This window comes from Jaculus jaculus, chromosome 5 (assembly GCF_020740685.1).
Source record: "Jaculus jaculus isolate mJacJac1 chromosome 5, mJacJac1.mat.Y.cur, whole genome shotgun sequence".
Classification (NCBI taxonomy): domain Eukaryota; kingdom Metazoa; phylum Chordata; class Mammalia; order Rodentia; family Dipodidae; genus Jaculus; species Jaculus jaculus.
This window is the reverse complement of record NC_059106.1, coordinates 27,742,660-27,770,229: the sequence shown is the minus strand read 5'-3', so window position 1 is coordinate 27,770,229 and position 27,570 is coordinate 27,742,660. Positions and strand designations below refer to the sequence as shown.

The 27,570-nt window shown below is 38.8% G+C and overlaps 1 protein-coding gene across 2 annotated transcripts in view; it reads right to left on the bottom strand.

Annotated features, from left to right (window-relative positions):
• Cntnap5 (contactin associated protein family member 5) overlaps positions 1–27,570 on the bottom strand; it is a 768,721-nt gene that overhangs the window by 264,694 nt on the left and 476,457 nt on the right. For both annotated transcript variants that reach the window (XM_045150560.1, XM_045150562.1), the window contains exon 11: positions 20,282–20,388. In XM_045150560.1, the coding sequence (XP_045006495.1) occupies positions 20,282–20,388 (107 nt within the window). The remainder of the gene's footprint in view (positions 1–20,281; positions 20,389–27,570) is intronic.

Sequence of the window (27,570 nt, the reverse complement as noted above, 5' to 3'; positions counted from 1 at the left end):
GTGGTTATGAATGTATCACAACATCCTCCCCCCTAATTTTTTAACGAGGTTCATGAGAAGGGTGCTAGTTTTGTGGGTATTAAGGAGTAAGAATGTGAGACAAGAAAAGATGTAGTTAGTAAAAAGCATCCTTGCTTGGCATGGTGATTTGATGACTCTGTACTTGGGGTTAAACTCTGTTGAACCACATAATTGAGAGTGTATAAACATACTGCACTCAGGTAAATATTATTATTGATAAGCAAAATCTTATAATTTAAAATAGTAGCTGAGGGGCTCATGAGGTTTTCCATTGCTTTTTGTTTATAGTTTATAATCTATTAGAAACTATTTCAATTAATGACATATTATTTGTAAGTAAAATAAAAATAAACAATGTTACACAAATGGAAACACCTATGTTAAGGAAGATGTTTTTAAAGCAAGGGAATGAATGAACTAATGTGGCATAGTACAGCATGGTGAAACCTTGAACCTATCATGTTCAAAAGACCATATGTATCAGAATCCATTCATGCAAAATGAATCTGAGCCAGTTAACAAGGACAGAAAATCAAGTAGTGGCTGCCAGGAGCTGGAGATGAGAGGGGTAGGAATGAAAAATAAGAGATGACTGCTAAGGTATGTTTGGGTTTCTTTGGTGGCCATTGAAATGTTCTAAATTAAACATAAAAAGGCTATAGTGCATAGCTGTGTGATCATACTGAAAACCACTGAACTATACACTTATAGCAGGTGAAATAAATGCACTTGAGTAACATCAAAAGGTATGATGTTGTGGCACAGAAGTTCCAGGTGGTGCTTTGAGATTCTGGGATATACTCTATCAGAGTTCTGATGCTCACTAACATTTGACTGTAATATCTGATTCATGGCAGCATGCCAGCCACATGAGAGTTCTAGTGAGTGCAAAAGGATAACCTGTGTATGTAGCACATCTGCATTACTCATTTTTGTGGTAGTGATACATGTACACAATGAAATTCCACTCAGTAAAGAAAAAAATAATAGAATGAAATTTGTGGGGAAATGGACAAACTTGGAACAGATCATCGTAAGTTAACTCACACAAACACAAAAAGACAAATGTTCCATGCCCTACACCATCTCTGGTTCCTAACCTGAAACAACCTGAGGTACAGCCATACTTGTAAGGCAACTTAAGGCTTAGGTAATAAGGATTGAAGGTGATTCGGGGAGGAGAATGGAGGACAGAGGGAAAGATATACACCAAACTAAGTCCAAAATAAAGTGGTACCATAAAACCTTCCTCCTTGATAGCAAACTAAAAGATATAATCTTCAATAGAAGAATGAGGGAATCATCTTGTAAGAAAGTCCCTGGAGAAGTTAGGATGGAGTTTAACTATAAAAATTTGGCTCTGCTTTGTAACTCCAAGTTCCATAAATCAGTTCAGTTACAATGCACATTGATCAGAGAGACCTACAAAGTCTCCAAAACAAGACAGACTTCTATCAAAGCACTTGAATACCCACCTGAGGTAAAAGGTAAGACCCTATTGCTGAAGACACTACATGGTGCCAAGACAGAACATTAAGAGACATGGTTGGATCTGGAAGGAAGCCAGTTCCAAGATGCTTAGTCCATACAGGGCTAGAAAGTGTTTCAAAACGGCTGAGGGAAAATGACAAAATTTTGAACAAGCAGAATCAAACCAGATGTCCATCACTAGAAGAATGGATAACTAAGATGTGGTATATCTACACAATGGAATTCTATACAGCAGTAAGAAAAAAAGACACAAAGAACTTTGAGGAAAAATGGTTGAACCTGGAACAGATCATTCTCAGTGAACTTACCCAATCACAGAAAAAAGAAATCACCACATAGTCTCACTCATCTACAGCACCTAACCTGAATCTACCCAAGATACCTTACACAGCCAGCAAGAATCTCATGGACTAGACACTAGGAGGGATGGGGAGTGAGGGGAGGGCATCAAAGCGGTGGGAAATACTAATCTAGACCCAAATGGCAATGGTACCATAAAATTCTACTTCCTAAAAGGCAGACCAAATAGCTGAACCTTCACCAGGCCCTTACAGGCAACACCTGAAGCACAAGACACTGGAGAGGGTAGGATCAAGTCTAACCTAAATCCTCTACATCTTTCCTCCTTCTCTCTCACTTTCTCTCTCCTCTATAACTTCTATATATAACTTACCTTTTTTCCTCATTTTCTTAGTGGGCACTGATCTGTAACTCCCAGTACCAGCATGGGGCTATCACCCACAATGAGCTTTTGATCAGAGAAACCTAGGAGGTTAATGGTAAGACATTATTTCTGAAGACACCATATGCAGCTGACATGTAAAATGGAACGGCATGGCTGGAAGCCAGGAGAGAGTAAGTTCCCAGACAGTCAGCGTGTCTAGTGCCAGAAGGTTCTACATGGGTGACTGAGAGAAATGACCAATATCTGTCCAAGCAACTCATTGTCCAACCTACTTAGCAGCAAAGAACCTGGTGTGATGCCCACACAAGTGCAATAGTGGCACACAGCCATGGTGGGGAACCAACTGCTCTTGATTCAGCTAACTGATCCCCTCAGTGGTACGAGACCCACAGCAGGAGCTGGGAAACAAGTCAAAACCATATACAAACATAAGACCACTCTCCAATATCAAGCTACCAGCAATCATGGGGTACAAGAAGGCCTACACCTATTAAACTCTCTATAAAAAAAAAGTAAGGGCTATCTCATTTGTCCTGGTGCTAACTTACTCTCCGTTGGAGAATCTGCTTCTCTTTTTCAGATATTCTTATAATGCACTCTCATAAATTTCTGTTTGCATTTATTTTTCCATAAGTAACTGTGTCTGTCAGGAATGTTTCCCAACTTATCCAGTCAAGGGTCCTGTGCTTAGCTAATCATTGTGCAACCTGATGTTATTTATATAAATGACCTCTGGAGGCTGAACTCTGAATTCAAACAACACAGATGGTGTACAAAGCTGTAGCCTTCTGAGAGACAAACAGGTCACTGTAGGGAACAAGAATATGTCATCCTAACATTTGCTTCTTTGATTCTGTGTTTTAGCAGATAGCAATTAAGAAAAACATTCAAAAAAAACCTGGCCCCCACCTATATTTTCTATGATCAGAATGTACTTTTGAAAATGCAACATCGTCTCCCATCATACTTACCAGGAAGGCAGAACATAATTTCTGAAGTAATTCCTATCAGTTCAGATGTTGCTCCTGAGAAACCCCAAAGCTGTAACTTATTAGTTCCTTCCCTTATAATTACTCCCTGGCTGTTTCTTACTTCTGGGAGGGTATGGAAACGATCTAGTCTTTTTTTCTACTCTAAACTATAATTTCCTTTGGTGAAGATACTATACAGGGCAGAATTCTTCAGCCACTTCTGGGTTGCCCTTCACTGAGATTTTACTACATGATGTGTACAGTATGTGTGCATAAAGGTGCTCAATCCTTCATCTTTTTTTTCTGGTTATTTGATTCTGTCCATGCAGTGAACTTTAAAAAGATGTTTTGTACATTATGATTCCTCCTTGATATCTGGAATATGACAGAGATCATTACAACACTTCTCTCTATGAAAAATGAAAGCCAGAGCCAATAAGAGGCACTTGTAGTCTTAACAAAGGAGCCCTGAACGGGTGTACCTATAGTTCCAACCATTTATGAGACACTGGAGTATTATTTGCACTTAGGAGTTCTTAGTCAACCAGAGAAGTATAGTGATTCCTTCTTTCTTAAGATAATAAGTAAAGACTTTAAAAGAGGTTTGAGCTTCATTCAGGGACACTTTTATGGACATTACCATTCAGCTCAGTTTCCATAGCATAGCAGCTAACATGTTTACCTGACACATTCCAATTTGAAAATGAATTCTATAGTTCATTGAAGACTCTGTGTGTGGACATCTAATATTGAACAAGTCAGATATCAAAGGAAAAATGAAGGAGGAATACTCCTTTCTTTTAGCATAAAGAAAAACAGAAACATTAAAGCCTTAAATATTTCTGTCACCACATAAATATGAATCTCAAAATACACAAAGATTCCATGTAAGTAAGCCACTATTCAACAGGGAGTCATCGAAGTGAAAGATGAAACCCATCTAGTGCTAGGGATCAGCAAGGGGGAAGATCACTATATATACTGCACAGAGTGAAGGTGGATTGATACAACAATTATCTCTCAACACTCTCCTTACGCTTGATAAAACAGCTGCCATTAGTACCAGTTTATACTAGGTCCACTCTTAGGCACATTACATACAGGATCACTAATCTCCTACAGTTGCATCGAGCTTGAATTTTACAGTGAAAGAGAAGGATGCTCAGTGCAGGGCTAAGACTTATGTAAGTCTATATACCAGTCAACAGGGAGCTAATTTTTTCTCCATTTTATACATTTTAAACACATTAAAAGCAACTGAACTTCAGGCTCAGAGACATATAGACCCATGATCACCCAGGCCAGTTCTGGCTCCTGGCTGGGCTTGGTTGTCACTAACCTGGCTTCTCTGTCAGCTCATTGGAACTCAGTGACTCTGAGTCAAGTCCCTTCTGCCATCTTAGGGGAAGCAAAACCTCAATAAAGCAGAGTGCTTGTACATCATGATAGGAACAGGTCAAGCAAATCAGTAAATGTGCTCAGTGAGCCATGCAGGCTACAGATTTAAAGCACAAAGAAATTTCACCAATTGTGTTTATGAGTAATTTAAAATCTTCAAATCCCACTTGTCTGTCCATTAAAAGAGCTTTTCTCAGACTGCAGAATATGTTCCCTGGGATACCATTTCTCTTGTAATATGGCTCCCCCATCTGGGAAAGGCCATCTCAGGTACCATGGATGGAATGCAGTCTCTCTTCCTTTGAGGCACATGCCCACTTTCTCCCCTTTCTCAACGATATGGAACATCATATAGGACTTTTCACTATCCTTACTGTTAAGGTGAATTTTGGGGCTTGGCTCCCCTAGGCATCTATTATTCTCTGGGCTTCACAGACTCTGAATTTTCTCTCTTTCTTTTCACTTTCAGCTTCCTGAAAGCTTATATCTAAAGCTTTCCTGCTCAACTTCTTAAGCATTCCTTCACAGTCACTGTCGCTTGAACTCTGTCTAACCTTTGCCAATATTCAACACAGTCCTTAATGAGATTGTTTTATGTTGTCATGCTATAAATTGAAAATTAAAGAGCTTTGATTTCTTAGTGGAGGAATCTCATGAGAGAATCTGTGCATTCACTTTTATTCTTCATCTTCTAATTAGAGAGAGAATTGGACTTTTTTTTTAAAGCATGGAGTGTAAGAATAAATATATTACAAAGATATTATTTCAACTTTCAGTTTTTCCTTTTCTTCACTATTATTCCCACCTTAACATGGTTTCAGTTTACAAATAAGAACTGGAGAAGATCTTAGCTAATGAAAAGTAAGAAGACTGTGTTATTCATAGGAATTTTAAGAATGGGAAAGTTTAAAGGGGACATTCTTTCCCCAAACTGCAAATGACTGGCACTCTGACTGCCCATTCCCTCCTCAGGCATGCACTTCACTACAGGCTGCCCAATTATCCTGGGCACCTGCCGGCTTGTAGTGGTTTCCCATATCATCACATCAACATCCCATATTATTCTCCTTAGACTCTTCAAGGTGTCAGGCATTCCCATGGATTACAGTGATCTGATCCCAATGTCCTCCTTTAATTTAACAAACACCCATATCCTGTGAGGTTGTGACTCTCCTCACTTATTTAATAAAGATGCCTGACCTCTGGATGGTCACCTTGATCTGGACTCTTCAGTATTATTTACTACACTTACAAACAAAACCTCAAACATTTGTACACTTGAAGGCATTTCAGTTAACAATGCACTGCATACATGATGGTAGGTATATATAATTGCAATGCAGCTGAGACAATTCCCATGCCCTACTACATTTTATATCACTTTTATATATTCTGATATGTAAATACTTACTCTTGTGTCATACCTATAGTAGGACAGTAACATGCTGCATAAGTTTCTAATCTTGGCACATTTGTCTATATTGTACTGTCCAGGACTATAATAGGTTATATCTTCTAACCTGATGATCCCTGTATGACATCCACTCAACAACAATAAGGCCTGATAAGAGCTGAGGAGATGGCTCTGTGGTTAAAAGAGCCTGCTTGCAAAGCCTAACGACCTGGGTTCAATTTCCCAGTAATCACATAAAACCAGATGCATAAAGGGACACATTCATCTGGAGTTTGTTTGCAGGGCTGGGAGAAAGAACATATTCACTCTTTGTCTGCCCCTGTATCACCTTCTGTCTATCTATCTCAAATAAATGAATAAAAGTATTGAAAATGGTCTAAGAATTAATTCATCAGAATGCACTCTCAAGATTTAGCAATTCATGGATATATACATAGAATTATGACTACATCTATGTGTACATATATATATATAAATCTATATGTATAGAGCCTATGTACAGACACAGGAGATAGAGATACAGACAGAAAGAGAGATAGAGAGAGAGAGAGAGAGAAAGGAAGAGGACAGAGAGAGAGAGAGCATCTCTTCTAGCATCATGACCAAGTGTCACTATTGGACATCACTAAGGCCAGAATGCATGCACTGAGATGACATATCACTTGCTAATCATCACATCCCTTTAAAGAATTTCTATTTTCTCAGGAAATAATTATCAAATTTGCCAAAATCCAAACTTGTGACAATACTCTTTGTGATTCTGTGGGAAAACTGGCATCCCTGCTTTGTTAGTGGGAGTGAAATTGGCCCCATTCCTGTGGACATCAATTTGCCAGTATATAGAAAAATTACACTTAAGTTAGACCCCACCATTGCTCTTTACAGAACTTAACTTACAGATATACTTGCAAGTGTGTGAAATGACCGATATTCCAGTTTATTGACCGTAGTGTCATTTGTGTGAGTTTACACCCCCAACCCTCAAAAACAATATTTGAAAGTCTCATCACTTAGGACTTCATAAAGGGAAGTATACTATCAATTACAATTGAATTTCAAGCAATGGATAAATGGTTGGTTAAACAATTTGTTGGTATGGAAAAATATATATTATAAGACAGGTTGCTAAGTGATAAAACCCAAAGTACCAAACTGTATGTATAATGTGGGATTTTATTTGTTTATATGACTGTGAGAAAACTCAAGCCTCAGATGCAAGTCTGGAGCTACTGGCTGAAGTAAGTAGAGAGAAGACAGGGATAGAAATACCAGTCCTCATTGTCTCTTCATATGCTTTGATAGGCAATGCTTCTAAACACATTATCTATTCAAAATTTATATATATATTTTTAAATTTTTTTTTATTATTTATTTATTTGAGAGCGACAGACACAGAGAGAGACAGATAGAGGGAGAGAGAGAGAGAATGGGTGCGCCAGGGCTTCCAGCCTCTGCAAACGAACTCCAGACGCGTGCGCCCCCTTGTGCATCTGGCTACCGTGGGACCTGGGGAACCGAGCCTCGAACCGGGGTCCTTAGGCTTCACAAGCAAGCGCTTAACCGCCAAGCCATCTCTCCAGCCCCAAAATTTATATTTTAAAACAAAGTGTAGTCTAGGGAGATGGTTCAATTGTTAATGCGTTTGCCTTTAAATCTGGGACTTGTGGAGCTCACCTACAATCCCAGAGCTTGGGAGGTAGAGACAGGTGGATCTCTGTGGCTCAACCAGTCAAGTTTACTTGACGAGCTCCATGCCAGCAAGAAATTTTGACTCAAGGGAAGTGGACAGTGCTTAAGAGGAAGGGTAACCAAGGCTGTCTCCTGGCATATACTCCCATGTGCACAGAACTCACAATCAACAACTACAAGTACTGTGGCATGTGCCTGTGTACCCAGCTATTAGGGACACAGGATGGAGGAATGACTCAGTCCAAGAGTTCAAAGCTAAACTGAAAAATACAAGCTTAATCCCAAAATAAAACAAATTAATTTTAAATAGTCTTTTGAAAAGCTATTTAGAACAAAGAGGAAGAAAGCTGGGAAAAGAACTCAATTGTTGTGCCCATGCCTAGCACATATGCAACTCCAGATTTGTTCCTAGCTCTGAAAGAGATGAAACCAAATTTTATTTGTTAATATACATACAAATAAAGTATGGGAAGATGTATAATCCAGAAACGATGGCATAGACTCTCTCCTTGACTCGCTGCACCGTCACGTATGGTGCAACCAAGGAGAACTCTGTAATAGGCAGAGAATGGTGATGTGCTTTGGGTGGGGTGGGGGGGCTCAGGGCTGGAAGAAAGAAAACAATGATGATACATTTCTTCTTCCCACTAGATCCAGTAATGCTACCTCTGGGAGCAAATCTTTAAAATGCCAACCTTTGAGGGAAACACAAGGTCCAAACTAGTGTTGATCCCATTAAATTCTCACACTGAGTTTATGTTTTGGGACATAATAGAATCATAAGACTGTGTATCATTTAGTAGTAAAAAGAGAAACCTTAATTTGCTCCCAAGAGTATATCCGAATTCAGAGGAAAATTGTCCTCACTAGATAAATTTTAAAGCATGGACAGAAGACAAGATCTGTGGAGTTTTGTTTATTACATGAGAAAGCACAGCATCAATATCTTAGTCAAAAGCAAGATTACACTGTGACCACAGCGCTGGATGGAGCTCAGTGAGTTATAAACAAGAGTTCTTATAATGCTAAGCTGAAATATGGCATACTTGGTAGAAGTATACCTAAATATAAGCAAATCAGAGGATATTTCCCAAGGTGAGTGATTGTGATGGTGAGGTTTTTGTGCCAGCTGGACTAGATAATACCCAGTGAAATTAAACTCCGTAGTCTGCTGACTTTAATAAAGTGAAATTATGCTGGGTGGGCTGATCTACCATGAGAAAAGGGTTTAGAACAGAGTTACATTCTTTTTTTTTTTTTTTTAAAGGAAAACTTTGTTCCTGTGGAAAATAGTTTCAATTTACACTCTGGAAGTCTAGCATGCCCTTCTGGCCACAAGCCCTTTGTAATTCAAACTTGCCTAACCAGTTCCCAAAATGGTGTAATCGAAGCTATAGTAATATACCCCTTAACATATTTTCCTGATGTCTATTTTCTCGAAATCTGTTTGATATCTAATAAGAACCTCCAGGCTGTTCAAGTCAGCTCCTTGCAACTCCATCCAAGTTAATTGATCTCTAGATGCTTAAATCCCCCCTCCACCTTATGCTCTCTGCCTATTCAGAACACACTTCAGAAATCATCCTGCATGCTCTTCCATGCTCAGCTCTTTCTCTGTGTATCTTTGACCATGGATCATGTTCAGCTTGGATATGACCATGTACTCTTATTATGTACATGTATTACTTCCTGTATTTAGTATAGCACTCCTTTCCCTTTCTACTGCTAAAGTCTTTGACTTTAGAAATCAGCTCTTCAACTGCTTGCATATCACCAGCCATACTTGGTCTAATGTTCAGTATAGCATAGATACTTATTTGTACATGTGTGATATAAATGTGTGTTGCATGATTGAGCAGCCAGAAAATAAGAAAATTAGGTCTTTATAGGACCTGGTACTGAGGGGAAAAAAATGACAATGAAATCTTAATGTAACAGAAGACAGAATAAAGTGTAGAACCAACTATATTCTCTATTTTAGAGACCACTTGCATTTTCATCATGTGATTATGATAAGCAGACTATATACTAATTAATATCAATAACATAAATTTCTCATTCTGATTAATAATCCCTAGGTACTTTTGGAATCCAGACAGTTCAGGAACAGTTTACCCTACATACATGATTCTTCCTCCCTGAGACATAGGTATAATAGCATGACAAAAATAATGGTGAGTCCTGCTCTTTGAGGTGCTCCTTATAACTATAAGGAAAGCTTCAACAATATGTTTTCCATATTAGGTTCATTGATGATGCAACTATACATAACTAGAGAAAGCCATAGGGTAGATTTCACTCTCTAAGTGAAACAAATCCTCTAGCAACCAGCAAAATAGAAATAACAAGAGGTGTGAGCCAACCCATGTCCAGAACACTGAGAAAGTCACAAGGAGATGGAGGTCCCTTCCATACAAAAAAATCATTTCTTATTAACCTAAAAGTTATTTGTGGAAGTCCATAAAGTGTAAAGTCTTGTGGCTAATGAAGTAAGTGAACAATATAGAGGCAATCTCCAGTGTCCTAAGTGATCTACTATGTAGTTACTAAACAAGGTGTGGCTGTTGCTATCCCTGTATTGGAGACAGGGAAGTCAAGGCTTAAAGGTTAATACCTTCTGGTCATTCAGTTAGGCTGTGACTAAAATCTAAAACTGAAGACAAGGCAGGTTAGTTTTCAAACACAACTCGTGGTTCATACCACATTTTTACAAATACCTTAACAGAGCAGGTTTGTTTCCTTATTCTTTAGAGCATCACCTAGTAATGTCATTGAACAGAAGATTCCTGTGAAGTGGAAGCCAGGGATCATGGGTCCTTCCTCGGTGGCTCAGGAGCTTGGGGCGTCCCTCGCCTGCATATGTTACACAGCCATTTAGACAGCAGGCAGTAATAAAATCAGTCATTAGCACATGCAAAAACTCACTTCCTATTCTAGCCATAATGGCAGTGGCATCAGGGAGGCAGGAGCACGGGGATGATTGCCAGGGTCTCCATCATCCCATTAGCTGCCGGCAGGAAATCTGTGCTACTGCAAACTGACTCTGACAACTCCGCCTCTGTTGACAGACTAATAAACTCAGTTACGTGTCCTGCTATGACAGCAGATGGTTTCATTTCCATTTTATGTCTTCTACATATATTAACTTATTCAAATGTCCTATTTATGTTAGTATCCTAAAACTGTGAGCTACAGCTATACCAAGTGAGGGATGACTTGCAAGACCCTCTGAGGGTTCATGGGGACTTGATGTAGAGATCTTTAAGAAACGGGCTTTGAATACAAAGCTGGAGGGGTTGGGGACGTAAGTTGGTAGACAAAGTTCTTGCCCTTCAACCACGAGGATCTGAGTGTGATATACAGTACCCATGTCAAATGTAGATGTGGTTTCATGGGCCTGTAATCCCAGTGCTAAGGAGATGGAGACAGATGGATCCTTGGGGCTTCCTGGTCAGCTATTTTAATTATTTGCTTAGTTTCAGGCCAATGAAAGACCTTGTCTCACAAAGGGTAGTCAGTGTTTTTAAGGACATACTCTGGCATCTACAACACATCTTCCCACATGTGCAACCACATGCATGCAAATATGCTACATACTCGAATACAAAAATAGAGAGTAAAAAAGTTGGAGCTTCAGTTGTTTCGTCCAAAAATAAGTAGGAATTTGGAGCTAGAGAGTTGGCTTAGAAGTTAAGGTGCTTGCCTGCGAAGCCTAAAAATCCATGTTTGACTCTCCAGATCCCACATAAGCCAGAAGCACCAAGGTGGGGCAAGCACAAGGTCGCACATGCACTCAAGGTGCAATAATCATCTGGAATTAGATTATGGTGGCTACAGGCCCTGGAACACCAATTCCTTCTCATATTAAAAACAAATTCCTGTTAGACTTACCCAAATTAAAAAAAGAAAAGACTAGAAATTTTCTGTACATGATCTAAAGAGAAAGCCTAACAAATGCTGTGAGAGATCATATGATGTTATCTTTACCTCCCATCACTGAAAAGGACATAGGAGGAAGAGCTGATATGCAGAATATCACAACTCTATTCAGTATTTATTCTGCACACTTTCTAACCCTGGCATGAGAAGTTGGTGATATGTACCAGAAAAGCCATAGTGCCTGACCTCCAGGAACAAGAGAAAGACAAGTTCAGTTCTGATAACCGTTTGTGCATGTGGTGACTGGAGCACTGCCTACAGAAGACTAGTAGCAGGAATCATCCAGACAGAAATAAAGTCAAGGAACAGAAAGTGAAAAAGGAGCTCAGCATGGCCAAATAACAACAAGCAAATCAGAACTGGATATTGTGCACGCACAGGTGGTCACATCCTGAGGGGCCTCCCTGAGCTGAAATAGCAAGGCTCATGTTCATTAAGATAGTGGAAATCCATGGAAGTATTCCAAACAAGACAAGGACAAAATCAAAGTGGCTTTTCGGAAGCAAACAAGGAACATTTAATTTAAAAATCAACACTGGGATTTTATTTCTTCCCTAGAGTGTGTGATATAACTTGAGGGCCTTGGAAGGAATTCTGATGCTGAGACTTTTGTTCTTCTTGAATCCTGTCACTGAATGTCCTTGGAGTCTCCCTTCTAAACTGCTTTGAATTTCCTTCATTTTCTTTGTATATTAGAAAGAGGGCTTGTCTTGTCCCTCCCCAAGGTTGCAGTGTGGACAAAATAATATAAATACAAAAGAAGGAAGGTTGTGATCATACTTGTCAGGGCGATCTCATGCCCACTGACTCATGAATTTATCTCAATAGCATGAAGGTGGATTCTATTATTTTGACCCTGACTATGGCACCAGTGAGTTTCAAATTGGTAGAAAAACTTGTCTCAGGTCATGGTGATATTGTGTAATTCAGCTTCAATGTATGGAAAATTATTTTCTGAATTTTATCTATGAACTTCAGTCAAGATATTTCTCCGTGACTGAGAATGAACATACTAGGATTTTCTTGACTTCATTGACAAGGTAGTCAATAAAGTTAAGACATGGGTTAAACTAGAACTGATAAACGATATTGATCTGGGACACAGACATTCATTGCTTTTGACATTTTGAGTAGCCCTGCTGCTGATGAACAGCCTATGGGTTCACCTCAACTAAATATTTCAAAGGGAAGGTGAAGAAACCTTGAGTATCCACGACTCTAACAAAACACATCCTCTATCCTGGCCTGTGTTACTTTTCAAGTTTACTGGGGATAACAGTGAGTTGAACCCTCACCATTTTCTAAACCATAGACAATAGAAGGGCTGTATGATTAATGAAGATCTTATTGGGGACTAGAACATTAGAAAATCGTTTAGATGAGAATTGGAAAATGTTTGGTGTGAAAGTGGTACTGCACAGTGTGTCATTCCTTTCATTCTGGCTCATATAGCAAGAGAAAATCAAAATAGTCTTCCTACTGATGAGTGTGTATGTGTGTGGGTTGTGTACATGTATGTGTATTCATATGTGTATGTGTTCATGTGCATATAAAGATGCATATAAACATATGTACATGCAGAGGATGGAGGTTGACATCAGGTGTCTTCCCCAGTCACTCTCCATGTTATTTTTGGGACTCAGGCTCTCAGTGAACCTAGAGCTCACCAGTTTGGCTACACTATCTCACCAGCCTGCCCTATGGATCTCTCTGACTATACCTCTCCAGCCCTGGGACTACAGGCACTCATCATTGAGCTTGGCATTTACATGAGTGCTGGTGATCCTCATACTTGTATGGAAAGTGCTTTACTATTGAGCATCACTGTAGCCCCCTCACTCACAATAACCTTTCTCAGTAACCACATTAATCAGTATATTCACGAAGAACCACAGGTCACAAAATGTCAGTGATTGACCTGAACTCAGTTGGGATAGAGAAGAGCTCTCAGTTGCATGTGCCTCAGGTCCCCCACTCACATCAGCACCATCTCATACCTCATCTCGGTTAGCTAGGCTACAGAGGAAAACTATTTCTGCAGCCAGATGATGAGGTAGCAAAGGAAGGTGCAGCACTAGAGTTCTGACATGAAAAATATACAACTTTCATGCAAATAACTCTATGTGTAATAAATAGGATTTAAGATGAAAATGTCCATCCTGGAACACTATTAACTATTTCCTATGCCTTGCCTTTAATGCATGTAGTAGATTTATAAAAGAGTGTGTACAATAGTACAGCTAAGCAATTGAGACTGGCCCAAACTTACATTTATCTACTAATAAGTCCTATCTATGTGTCTGGATCCAATATGGGAATGCATCTTTGTATATTATGTTCAATGTTTACATATCTTTCAGATTATTTGTTTTCTATTTTATTTTTAATCATTATTCTAAAATTTTATTAGCATACAAAAATTGGGTTTTCAGTATGATATAATTCGAACAAATTTTATTATTTTTATTTGTTTGTTTGTTTGTTTTCTCCTCCCTTCTCTCCTATACGCCTCCTTGTGGCCTATCCTTCCACTAGCTTACTCTTCATTTTCATGACACATGCGTCTCTTGCCCCCCCCCCCCGCCCTTCCTGAGGTAATACCTCGTTTTCTCCATTTGAGGTCTCCTCTCTACACTCACAGCCTACACCTACTTTCACATTTCCTTATTTACAATACAAAATTGAAAGGTAAGGAGCGGCATATGAGAGAAAACATGTTATGAAAGAAAGTAGAGATTTGCATTGCCTTGTCAATGAGTCTTTTGTGGATTGAAATACATTAGAAATACGTGTTCAAAGGTCTTGTTCAATGTTCAAAGTAAAAATAAATGGTTTTTACAAAGGAAAGAAACATCAACAATAAATTAACATTAGTTAATCATCATCTCTAAATTTTGTTATATTTTGCTGCTTCTAGGGATCAGAAATACAGCCAAAGTTTGTGATTATGTCACTTACTCGCTGTCACTTAATGCAGTAATTGAACTTAACTGGAGTTTCAATTAATAACGGGTATGAGGAAGACTAAGGTGGCAATACAGAGTTCATAGAGTTGGTAGGGGAGAAAACATGAGTAAAACTAATGATAACACAAAAGGTGGTGTGTCATAAAAGGAAGCAGGATGGGAATCCATCCACTCCTCCTCCCTTCCCTCCCCTCTCTGCTTTCCTCTCTTCTCATCCTCCTGTCCTACCTTCTTCCTATTTGTTTCCTTTCCTGCCTCACCTCCTCTTTTTCCTTCCTTACTCTTTCTACTCTCTAACTCTACCCCTTCATCTCCTCCTCCTTCTGTCTTCTTCCTATTCCCTCATCCTTGCCCTCCTTTCTACATGAAGTAAAAAGAGTCTGCTGCTGGCATTTAGGCTTAAAAATTTAAATAGTAGTGGAAAAATATATAATATTAAGATACAAGGTATGCCATGATAAAAGATACAAGTGATTCTTTGAAATAGGTTTTCATTGTCAGAATTTTCTAACATTTCCAAACTTTCCTGTCAAGCATTTAAGTGCCATCCAGTCAGAGGTCTTTTTACCTCCAGCAAGCAACACTAGCAAAGCATGATCGCTCTGTGATGATGGCAGTATCTGACAGCCAGACAATGTGATATGCCTCAAGTCAATACCTGCCTATTGACCGCCCAAAGGGAGATGTACTCCATCAGGCTTAGGAGAGGAAGAAAGCTGACTCCTCTTGTAAATCTGAAGAAATGAGCTGAAAGGCATTGTTAGGATGTCAGAGAGCTTCGCAGTGGAAAGGGCTTCTGGGATATCACCACACATAGACATTTAGAAGATCAAGAACAATCTCACTCAGCTGGAGGCAGACTGAACAGATAAGCAAGTTCTCTGTCACTTAACAAGTCTAGTCAAGGTAGAGGTGACTATTAAGTACACAGTTACAGAAATCAGATATGCTTCCAAAGCTATTTATTGAGCAAGAAAAGATAATAGTATGTACACAGTCTTGCTCCTACTGTCACAGTCATTAAAACAATAAAACCTTTAGTCGTCTGAAACACACCAAGAGTAAAAGTGATAGCCCCCATTTCAATATTCATATATTTCAGGAAAAAAAAAAGACATGCAGAGGCTAGTGAGATGGCTTAGTTGATAAAGTATTTGTCTTGCAAACATGGTGGGGGAGAATAAAATTGTTTGGATACAAAGTGAAAACAACTGTCACGAGTCAACTATTCAGCTATCAGAGTGGCATTCATGGGTTCTGCCACTGGAAGGGGGAAACTTTGGTTATAATGGGAAATGAGCTCTGATTTTCTCAGGGAGGAAGTGCTTTATAGCGGTCACACCGGAGCTTCAGGGACAGGTGCACATGACAATTCATTGTTTTCGAAGACAGCATGGATGATCCCACTACCATGCTTTTACCCCCTCAGACTCTCTGTTTCAAATATACTTCCCTCTCATCAGGTATCCTCCAGGTCCCACTGTCATTCATGTTCCTCTTCACTCTGCTTCCTCTGTAATGCCACCATGACTATTTTTAGGACATAGACCTTTGTTATGCTTCAGCCTTCTAGACTCTTATCTACAAAAGCTGTGCAAAGAGAACTTAATCTCTTCTAAGTCAGTTATATCGACCCACATATGATAGAAAGTAAACTCAAAATACATCCTGAAGAACTCTAAAACAACCTAAGAAAATACTTAACAAATCTTCGATATAGGACTGGAGAGATTGCTTAGTGGTTAAGGTGCTTCCTTGCAAAACCTATAAACCGAGATTCCGTTCCCCAGTGTCCACAAAAATCCAAATTCACAGAGTGGCTCATGCATCTGGAGTTTATTTGCCATGGCAGTAAGAACTGATCATCTCTCTCTTCTCTCTCTCTCTCTCTCTCTCCAAATAAATAAACTATGTGAAAAAAGAAAAAAAAAAGATCATTATAAATATTTTCTCCATCTAAAAATTGACATCAGAGTTTGGATTACATTTGATTGCTTTTTATGCAGCCAGGATCCTGACATTTGCACAAGATCAGCTTCTGGACATGTTTGCCTTGGACTTGCCTGAGGCATTCTGGGTGCCATCTTTGGCACTGGGGCATCTCTGGCCTCTGATGGTCTGTAAAGCGGGGGGTGGGAATCCATGTTGAAGACATTAAGTCTTGACTATTCACACAGATGGTAAAATGATTCCATGAGGGGATGAGGTATCAAATTCAGGACAGACTCTTGAATTGTACAAGCTTATAAGGCATCCTTGCCCAATGTTAATCAACACCCCAGGATCTCTGATTTGCTCTGGCTGTGTGCCTAGAATGGAGGACAGAATTTCACAGGGTTGCAGCCCCAAGGTAGAAGCTAGACAATTTCACAGAGACAGGAACAGGAAGGCAGTGTTTAAAGAAGGTGTTATTCAGCCATGCATTTTGAGTCGCTGCTCATCATTTCTGCAAGTATTCCTTCAAACATCAGAACCTCACTCCTCTGATTTTCAACCTGACATGTTTTTGTAGCCTAGAAACCTTCCATTTTTAGCCTGAAGGATGGAGCAAATTAGAGAACAGCATCCATAAGGATGAACTGAAAAAAAAGCAAAATTACTTTTGGATAAAGTAAAAAGCTTTACAAGTCACATGAATTCTATCATGTGATTTGGAGATTTGCTTTCATTTGGGCTGCTATTACAAATGTTTTCAGTGTTTATTCCATTAATAGATGGCCTTTTCGATTTTTCCTATGTTCTTTGCAAGGTCACCAATGGACACTGTGGGTAGCCCCATGCATATTGCATAATGTTTCCATACAAATATAGGTTGTCTTTAGTTATTTTGAGAAAATGTTGTTTGAAAACATTTGTAGCTGGTATTTATTTCAAATCCCAACTAAAACATGCGATTTTATCCTACTGAACCCAAGAATACATGAGTTTTTCCTCATAGTGTCTTGGAGGGGAAAGAAACCCCAGAAGAGATGAATTTTGTACTTATTCAGGTATAATAGCTAGGCAAGTTTTAAATCCAATTTCTCTCTCATTCAAATGTTCACTATTCCCAATTTTTCTTCAATGATTTTAAACCACATATTGTATTGTGCTTTCCTACAATGTTTTATGATTTATATGTGTACGTAAATGCGTGTTTATATGTGAACAAGAGTGTGTATGTGTGAGCATGCATGTGGAGGCCTGAGAACGACCTTAGCAGTCATTTCTCATTGGACTAGAAATCTTAAGATATGCTAACCTGGCTGTCCAATGAGCACCAATATCTGCCCATCTCTGTCACTCTAGCATTGGAACTGCAGGTATATACTTCAATGCCTAGCTATTTTAAAGTGAGTTCTGGGGTTAAAACTCAGGTCATCATGCTTGTAAGGCACGTACTTTACTGACCAAGAAACCTTTTCAGTTCTACCCAATAATAATTTTACATTTATGCATGCAGCTGACAGCACTGACAAAGTTACCCATGTTTATCCTGAAGCAGATCTTCTCTGGTGTGACTGAAATCTCTATGGGATCACTGTCCAATACCGTGTTCCAAAGAAGAGAAGAGGCCATGGGACCACAGAGTGGTCATTACAACTGAGAGCATCAGCATAATCCACTCTTGCCCAACCTCATTTTCACTCAACAAACATGCCCTGTCCATTTCTGAACCCCTGATGCAAACCAGAAGCAGTGAGAACTAAGAAAAACAAATTTGCCATGAGTGATAGTTTCACTGTGATGCTTAGAACAACTCCACCCTTGACTTGATGCCTATCTTAGTAGAAGATTCTTCAATCACCCCTCTTTCTTCTGAACCAATGTTAAATTTCACGTTTGCAACAAAAATACCCTAAAATTAAAGCCAGTGCCATCAGCTGAAACTCAACTATTCTTACAGTCTGTCACAGTTACCTTCTCAGTGCTGGGATAAAGCACCCAACCACAAGGAGCTAGTGGTGAAGAGGGAAGTTTTTACTTTAGCTTACAGTCTTAAGCAGAAACTCCTGATGACAGGATGTAGATAGCAGAGCTAAGAGTGGACATCATTTATGCCACAGAAACTACAAAACAGCAGCAGAAGAGTGAGCTGAGCTCTGTCAAGGAGGAGCTGGTTACAGCACCCTCCCCGCAACAACACACCTTCTTCAGCAAGACTCTAATTCACATATTTCCAAGAGCTCGTGACCAAGAATCAAAACACATGAGTTGGGAGACAATTGATTCAAACCATCACACAGTCAGACACTGAATTTGGCATATCTGATGGACCTACTAAGATTGTTTTCTTAGTGAAATAGGGAACAAGAGTCCCTCAGGGACAGTACTATTCTGTACTTTTTTCTTCTCATATTTTTTCTGATGTATATTATCTTATGTTATCTTTTTCTTTCATATTAAGGCATTTTTCATGAGTATATACAATTTCCTTTGAATGTAGAATGTATGTTCCTTATATTTTACTACTCCACTTTCTCCCTCTTTCTTCTTCATCCCCTAGACATCTTTTCTTTTACTTTTATATCATCAGTACATATATGATTTTATGTGTCTACATAAAATCTATTACCACTAATGAGGAAAACTTTATTTTGAAGAAAAAATAATGAAAAACAGACCTAGTATACGACCCAGCTATATCTTCCTTGGGTATTTACTTAAAGGACTCCAAGTCAATATTTCACAGAAATTCTTTTATTTTCCATAGCTAAGATAGGTAATAAAATATGGCGGATGTACATGAATTTTAGCCATAAAGAAAAATATTATTTAATTTGCAGGAAATTAGGTATAACACTCATTTTTAAATTCTCCAGCCTTCCTCACGTCCCCCTCCTGTCTCATCATCCCCTTCACTGCAGTGTCTCCAGCCACTTTACTTACAGAGTCTAACTTATGACATAAGAACATTATGTGTCATGTCTCCATTTGTACTTTTGCTCCAAAAACCATTTTCTTTTGTTTTCCTGTCATAGAGCTGAGACAGGATCAGACTAAAGCTTCAATATGAAGACTCCCAAATGACAAGGATTAGCAAGTCAGTACACACATCACTAATGCTCTTGATCTGATGTCCCATATGGCAGGGTCAGCCTGCACTTCAACTTCTATCGGGGGGAGGGTGACACTATGATGTCATCTAACAAGTGGAATTTGTAAAATAATAATGCTGGCCATTTTGTAGTAGAATCCTGTGGAAGGTACAACAGATGTTCCTATGCTACTTTTCCAAGTAATTTCTACACTCTTCTATGACAAAATTCAGAATATGAGACCTCTGCCATGATGTGTGTGTTGGACATGTTATGTATCGTATTAGGGCCACTTGACACTTACACCAGTGATGCATTAGTTGTTTATTATAGCAGAATGGCTGAGACCATGAAAGCAATGTAATATACTTCATAGCCACCCCACAGCAAAACATATACAGCATCTGTTCTTTCTTCTACTTCACTCCCCTTATCTCATTTCCATAAGCTCCATGAACATATCCATGCACTTCCCTCCCCTGCATTAGTGTTTAGTGTATAACATCCTGTCATTATATTCATGTTGAATATCTTTTTTTAAAGAATGTACCATATTCTTAATAGTCTCTCTCCTAACGCTATATCTCCGGAGTTATGCCCACCCATCCCTCTGGGAAAACTATGAATCCTAACACTACATCCATGGAATTATCCCCATACCACTGTGGGCAAGCTGCATATCCACTCACAGTCATGGCAGGTGGCGCCCTTGTAACCTGTGGCACTGCAGTTGCAGGAGAAGGAAGTCCAAGATTGGGAGCAGTCACCTCCATGTTCACAGTAGTTTGGCAAACACCTATTGGGAGACAATACAAAAGCAAACAAAATACACCAAATCATTTGAAGTAATGAAAGTGAAGATGTCCTATATCTAGGTGTATGGAAAAGCCCTTAAACACTGGTCTGCCAGACTTCTACATCTATCAGACTTAAAAAATATGAAAATAATATAGCCATGTAAGTGAGGTCATGGCCCTGGATGACAGGAAGCTCACAGCTGAATTAAGCATCTTAATTAAAGATCCCCTTGTTGGACAATGCTTACTAATTTCAACTTAAATTGAAGTAGTCAGAATCTATAAAGTGTCTCATTAATCATGTCACAAAATGTATACATATCATTTTATTCTTTTCTTTGTTTTGTATATATTTATTTGAGAAAGAGAGAGAGAGAGAGAATGAGAGAAAATGAGCATGTCAAAGCTTCCTGCCACTGCAAACAAACCACAGACTCTGAATCTGGGCCATCAGGATTTGCAATGAAGTGCCTTCAACCACTTAGCCATCTCTGTAGCCCAATATAGTCATTTTATATCTTAAAGTTTTGCAGTATTAAAGAAAGATTTAAAAAATAGGTAATGAAAGTCACTTTCTGTATGCTTCTCCTTGGGAGAGGGCCTGGAAACCATTTTAACTTACATAGACACAATAGGAAGTTTAAAAAATGATGCCCCTTCACTTTACATACAAGGAAATGCTATCATATTTTAAAGTGCAATGTTATCCTCATTAAAAGATCTTTACTAGTTACTATCAAAACAGTATGACTATTATAAGAAATATTTCACCACATGCAATAAAAATTCTCAAAAAAGCGTTCATGTAATTGAAAACAGCAATAGATAGTGCTATCACAGGTACTGTGTTCAAAACATGAACACTATATCTGGCAATCACTGCAATCCCCAATGGTTTTAGTCATAATGGTGAATCAAGGTCACTGTCAAATATTAGACTATTATAAGCAAATATGTTGTTCACAACACTGTGAGCTAATATAACTACCAAAAATGATGTGAACACAAAAGACCATGGCTGACTAGGTATAGATCAAAATAAAATTCAAGATAGGAAGAATGTTCACAACAAACTAAAATACTATAAACTTCAAAAATGTTAGAAGGAAATAAATTAGAAGCCACAAGGTAATGGTAGTTCTGGCAGTGTTCATTCTTTTCAGTAGTAATTGTGACACCCACATGTGAGTTCACACCCCAGCTCACCACTCACACAATGTCAATGTGCAGCTGTCATATTCATGGCTTGAAACCTCTGCAGTGTTGCCAGGAAGGCATAACCTGCTAAATGTTCAAATAGTGGAGTAAATAAAATTAAGATTAAAAAACAGGAAACTATGCACAAAATTCTCTGCAGTGAGTCTAATGGACCACAGATTTAGAAGTCTACAAATTCATAAAACGACAAGGCACAAGTAATGAAGTTATAAAAGTGATATAACAGTACAAATGGGCTCATTGTCAAGCCACTGAAAATCTGAAGCCAGCAAAATGCAGATGATTTACTCTAAATGTCCTCAATAGGTAGGAAGCCCTCCAGCAAGACTGTTTCAAAGCCCAGAAACTAATATTCCTGCATATGTTCAGAAGTATTATTAGAAATTTTCTGCCCAGCACAGCAAATGCTCAGTTGTGCTGACCAGGTTTCTGAACGAGAAAATCCGTTGATAACTTGCTACCTAGCTATGGCTTACAGGAGGGACTTGAAAACATAACCACCAACCCACTGACCAAACAAATAAAGCAGGAAGTTGACTGTGCAATGTGTTCACCATAAGCAACCAAACAATTTTGCCCCACATTCTTCCTTGTGATTTCCATCCATCCTCCAGACTGCCATGGAGACAAGGAGACTAAAGGAAGCTGGCTTTCACTGTGAGCTGGACTACAATCCCTGCCAATTCTATGCTGAGAAGAATTTACATGAATTGATCATCAGTGTCTCTTCAACAAAATACAAGTCAGGAATTCTCCCTGTAGGCTATTCCTGTGGGCCAGCCTATGAAGCTAGCATAGTTTCCTGTGTCCTCTGTCTAAACATTTCTTTTAGTTTGCATCTTGGGATTTCCATGCTCAAAGAGCACCAGTTTCAGTGAGTTTTCATTCCTGACACAGTCTCCTCTCCTCCTGAGGCTTCCAAGGGTGCCTTCTCTTTACCCCCTTTCACTCCATCTTATCCCACGATGCAGGCTTTAGGATTTCCCAAAAATTATGGCATATTTGTTCCCATTCTCCAGCAAAACACTCATCACTTTAATAAGGGAAAGCTGCCAGCACTAGGGAGGCAGAAGTAGAATGTTCCCCGTGAGTTTAAGGCCACCCTGTAACTATATAGTGAATGTCAGGTTCGCCTGGGCTAGACCAAGACCCTACCTTTTAAAAAATAGATGCAAAGCTAAGTAAAACAAGATAACCACAAGCTTTTATCTATTTCTGAATATGAGGAAGTTCAGGATAGCCTATCTTTGGTGGCTAACAGAGATTACCTGAGGCCTTCAGGACCCCATATCAAATACCAATAACCTCATGGAAAGGGCCCTCAGTGGAATGGTTAAAAGGTGTTATAAGAGTATAACCTTTAAAAAATAAAATTTAATTAAAATATTCCATAATCTTGGACTGGAGAGATGACTCAGTAAGTAACGTGGTTTCTGGGCAAGTATAAGGATAGCTTCTCAATTCATAATAGCTAAGAACTAGAATCAACCCAGAAGTCCATCATTAGACGAATGGATAATCAAGGTGTGGTATGTTTTCACAATGGAATTGTACACAGCAGTTAGGAAAAATGACACAATGAAATTTGAAGAAAAGTGGCCAAACTTGGAACACATCATTCTCAACAAACTCACCCAATCACAAAAAGACAATCGTTGCATGGTCCCACTTATCTGTGACTTCTAATCTGAATCTGCCCGAGATCCTGACATACTAATAGGCATCTCAAGGACAGGACAATATGGAGAGTTGGGCAGGAGGGGAATGTAAGGGGGACAAAACTAGACACAAAGTGGAGATGGCACCATATAATCCTATATCATGAAAGACAGACTAAAAGGTTGAATCTTCATCAGGTCCTTAGAGGAAACACTTTAATCAAAGGGCTCTGTAAGGGCATGATGAAAACTAACCTTAACCTTCTCCTGTTTCTCTGTCTCTTTCTCCTTTCTCTCTCCTTTTTTTTTCCTCTTTTATATTACCTATATATATTTTTTCCTTCTTCTCCCTTGGTGCTGGCCGATAACTCCCAGTACCAGCATGTGGTTAACATCCACAATGAGCTGTTGACTAGACAGACCTACAAGGTTTCCCAAAAGAAGATTAATTTCTGTCAGAGCATTTGATTACCCACCAAAGGTTAATGGTAAGATCCTACTGCTGAAGACACCATATGATGTTGGTACAAAACATGGAAACACCTGGCTTGAATCTGGAAGAGAGTCAATCCCCACACAGTTAGCTTGTTTAGTGCCAGAAGAATCTTACTGGATTCTTCACACCTACATAAAAGCCAGCTATGGTCCTGAATTGTGTAATCTTGGCACCATGGAGGTAGAAACAGGGATCTTTGGGTATTTCCAGCTAGTTAATCTAGCCAAATTGCTGAGCTCTAGGTTCACTGAGAGATCCTGTTTAAAAAGCATAAACTGAAGAGCAAATCAGGAAGATGCCTAATGCTAATCTATTGTCTCCACATGCAAACACACACACACCACCTGCATACACATGTGTGCCCACATCCACACCCCACATTGCACAAATACACACAAAAATAGTTCTAATACCAGCTGTGACCACTTTTTTTGTCATGAGAAAAATGCTTATTTCTCATGAAAGCAACAAAGAACAAATTCTAGACCTATAGCATGTGGTAGCAAGGAGAGATGGAGAGCCTTAAGGAAATCTGTGTGTTTGGTTCAGTTCCTATTCTCAGGATTGCTTGTATATTCAGATATCCTGAGGGCTATTTCAATCTACATTAGGTTCTGTGAGAGAAACCAAAATCTTTCCAAGGTGATCAGTGTTTACTCAGACTGGCTGGCTTTTGGATTCTATTGTTTTGAAGTACTGGAATCTTAACATTTTATAAAAACATATCCTATTCTTAAATAAACAAAACAAAAACAAACAAATAAAAAGCCAAAAACACTAATGAATGTGAGAATGTTTTTCTGTTCTAATTTTTATTGTTCCTGTACCTTCTACATGTCTTATTCTGTACAGATTTCCTGATTTTTTTTTTTTTTTTTTTTTTGGTTTTCAAAGGTAGGGTCTCACTTTAGCTCAGGCTGACATGGAATTCACTATGTAGTTTCAGACTGGCCTTGAACTCACTGTGATCCTCCTACCTCTGCCTCCCAAGAACTGGAATTAAAGGTGTGCGCCACCAAGCCCAGCATTTTTCTGCTATTTTTGAGATAGTTTCTTGCCAATATTTAGTTTCTTGCCAATATTTCTTGTTATCAATGGGAACATCAAGTCACAACATAACACAAACAAAACATCGTGAAGTCAGAACCAAGGCTGCTAGAGCCTGGACTTCACAGTATTCAAACATGTGTTTGCAGGTACATCTGTTTATGTGGAGGTCAGAGGAAAACCTTGTTCCCCAGGTGTCATCTACCATTTTTGAGATAGAATCTTTCACTTGCGTGGGATGCCCCAGTTATACTAATAAGCTCCAGGGACCTGCCTATCTCTGCCTCCCTAGAGGTGGCATTTCAAGTAGATGCCACCATACACAGCATTCTTTTAAACTTTTTATTAGCAATTTCTGTAAATATAGACAACATAACATGATCATAATTCCTTTCCATCACCCTGCCTTTTCCTCTTCCCAAATTCCCCTCTACTGAATCTCATCTTCATTTTTTCATCCTATTGCACAGGTTTTGTGTAGTAGAGTCAGCTACAGCTAAGTCATGAATATCAAAGTCATTTTCTGTGTAGAAGACAGTATTGTAAGCACTCTAACTCTTCCTTTGACTCTTATATTCTTTATGCCACTGCTTCTACCAAGGTCACTGAGCCTCAGTCTTTTTAGATGGTGGTTATCGCTGGGGTAACTCAAAATTCACTTAACTGCTGAGACACGGCAGAGAAGTGTTAAACACTAAGTGAAGCATCTTTATCACACTCAGTGTTCTTTAGATGGGTTCTGATGATTGAAATTAGTTTATCATGCTTGTCAAGCATATACTTTAGTGAATGCGCTATGATCCCATCCCATTTCACTCCCAAGTTTAAATTTGAGTCCATACATTTCCCTTCAATTATAGGTTTATTATTTTCCATCTTCCAACTTGATAGGTATACTTTCCTGCCAAGAACATCTTCCAGCCAATGTGCATTCAATGCTAACTTTATAATATTGTTGCCCCATAACCTTCAACAGTAGAGAAGGAAGCTAGAGCATTCTTATCGATGTCCAGATCCTCAACTGGAAGGTCTTTCTCTTCTCTTGCAGTCTTTACTTTGGTATATCACTTAAAGTGAAATTAAGAGATCTTTAATTTCACAAATACATAAAAATTCTGGAATCAAATGAAATAGCATAACTCCAATTCCTCAGTGACTAATAAGTAGATGAAAACCCTAGTCCTATTTTCAGTTTTTCTCTGAATGCCTTCAGTGATAACCCATAATCTATGCCATGGAGCACTGGAGTGAGAACTTATTCCCCAGGAGTGATGTGGATCACCAAGGCCCCCAATAAGCATCACATCCTGATCGCCATCATTTAACAAGCTAATCATGTTTACAAACTCTCTAAACTTAGCATCAACATTTAAAATAACCAAACAGAAGACATGATGTTAATATTTTTAGGTGAAGAAAAGAATATGATGCTGAAAGAGAAAATATGGCCCCAAATCTAGTCTCTCTGAGCAAGAAGCTTCCTTGTGAGGGAATTTGTTTCTTTCTGGAAATAAAATTAAATTGATGAATAGAAAAGAAATAAGCATATTTCTAAAGGAGCATATTTACAATGGATGAGAATACGATCAGGATCCAGTGTTGAGCTGGGGGGATTACTGGAGTGGTAAAAGCATTTGTTGTATAAAAGTGAGGGCCTGAGTTTGGATTCCCTAATCTAGTTAAAGCAGGATGCAGCAGCTTGTGTTTATAATCCTAGCATGCCTGTAGTGAGATGGGAGACAGGAGAATCCCCAGAAATGCATAGTCTAGTTAGAATCTATTTAAAATTGGAGGACACAAACACTTATCAACAAACAACAATGGAGCCAGTCTAGAACAAGGAGGAAGGCCAGAACTGACACTTGAGGTTGTCCTCTGATCACTACATATTCCTAGAGTCACACAAACACATACACACACAAACACACATACACATACCACACAAACCAACCGTTATTCTTGGGAATAACCTTACTCATGGCCTTAGGATTCTACTAAATCAATAAGGCTTACTGTCATTAATTTCATTGTTAACTTTTATATTTCATATGTTTTCTGCTGAACAAAGGATATGTGTTTGTATTTCCTTTTTGGAAAATTCTTCTACTAGATATAAATATTTTTAATTGTTTTGCCATAGTTCTTTTCCCATATAGTAAGGTGAAAATAGCACTTTCAAAATATTTATAATTTGTTTTGCAAGCAAGTGTGTGCCTGGGTGTGTGAAACATGCCTGTGACATCATGTGTGGTATGTGTGTGAAGAGTATGTTTGTGGTGTGGTGAATGAATGTGTGAGTGTGTATGAGATATGATATGTGCAGGTGTGTGTGCAGACATGTGACCCATGCTCATGCACGCAGGGTCCAGAGGGAAGTGTTTGATGTTCTTCCCTTATATCACTTCCAAATTTTTACTTCTGTGAGATAAGATCTTTCTGTCAAGCTCTTTCTGTCAAGCTGGAGCTGCTGTCCATCAGTGAGTACCTCCAATCCTCCAGTCTCCATCCCTAGTGAACTGGAGTTACAGACGAGCATGGCCATGATCAGTTTTTTATATGGTTCTAGGATTCAAACTTGGTATCAGCCCAGAGAGACTCTCCTGCTTATTTAGAAGGCTTTCTTTACCACTGAGTCATCTTTCCAGCCACACATTTATAATTTTAAGGCCATTGGTCTATTTTAGTGTCGTTCTTATAAATTTCAGTTTAAAAGATGTGAGCTAACTAATGCAGACATTAAATCCTTATGTTTCAGTGAAGAT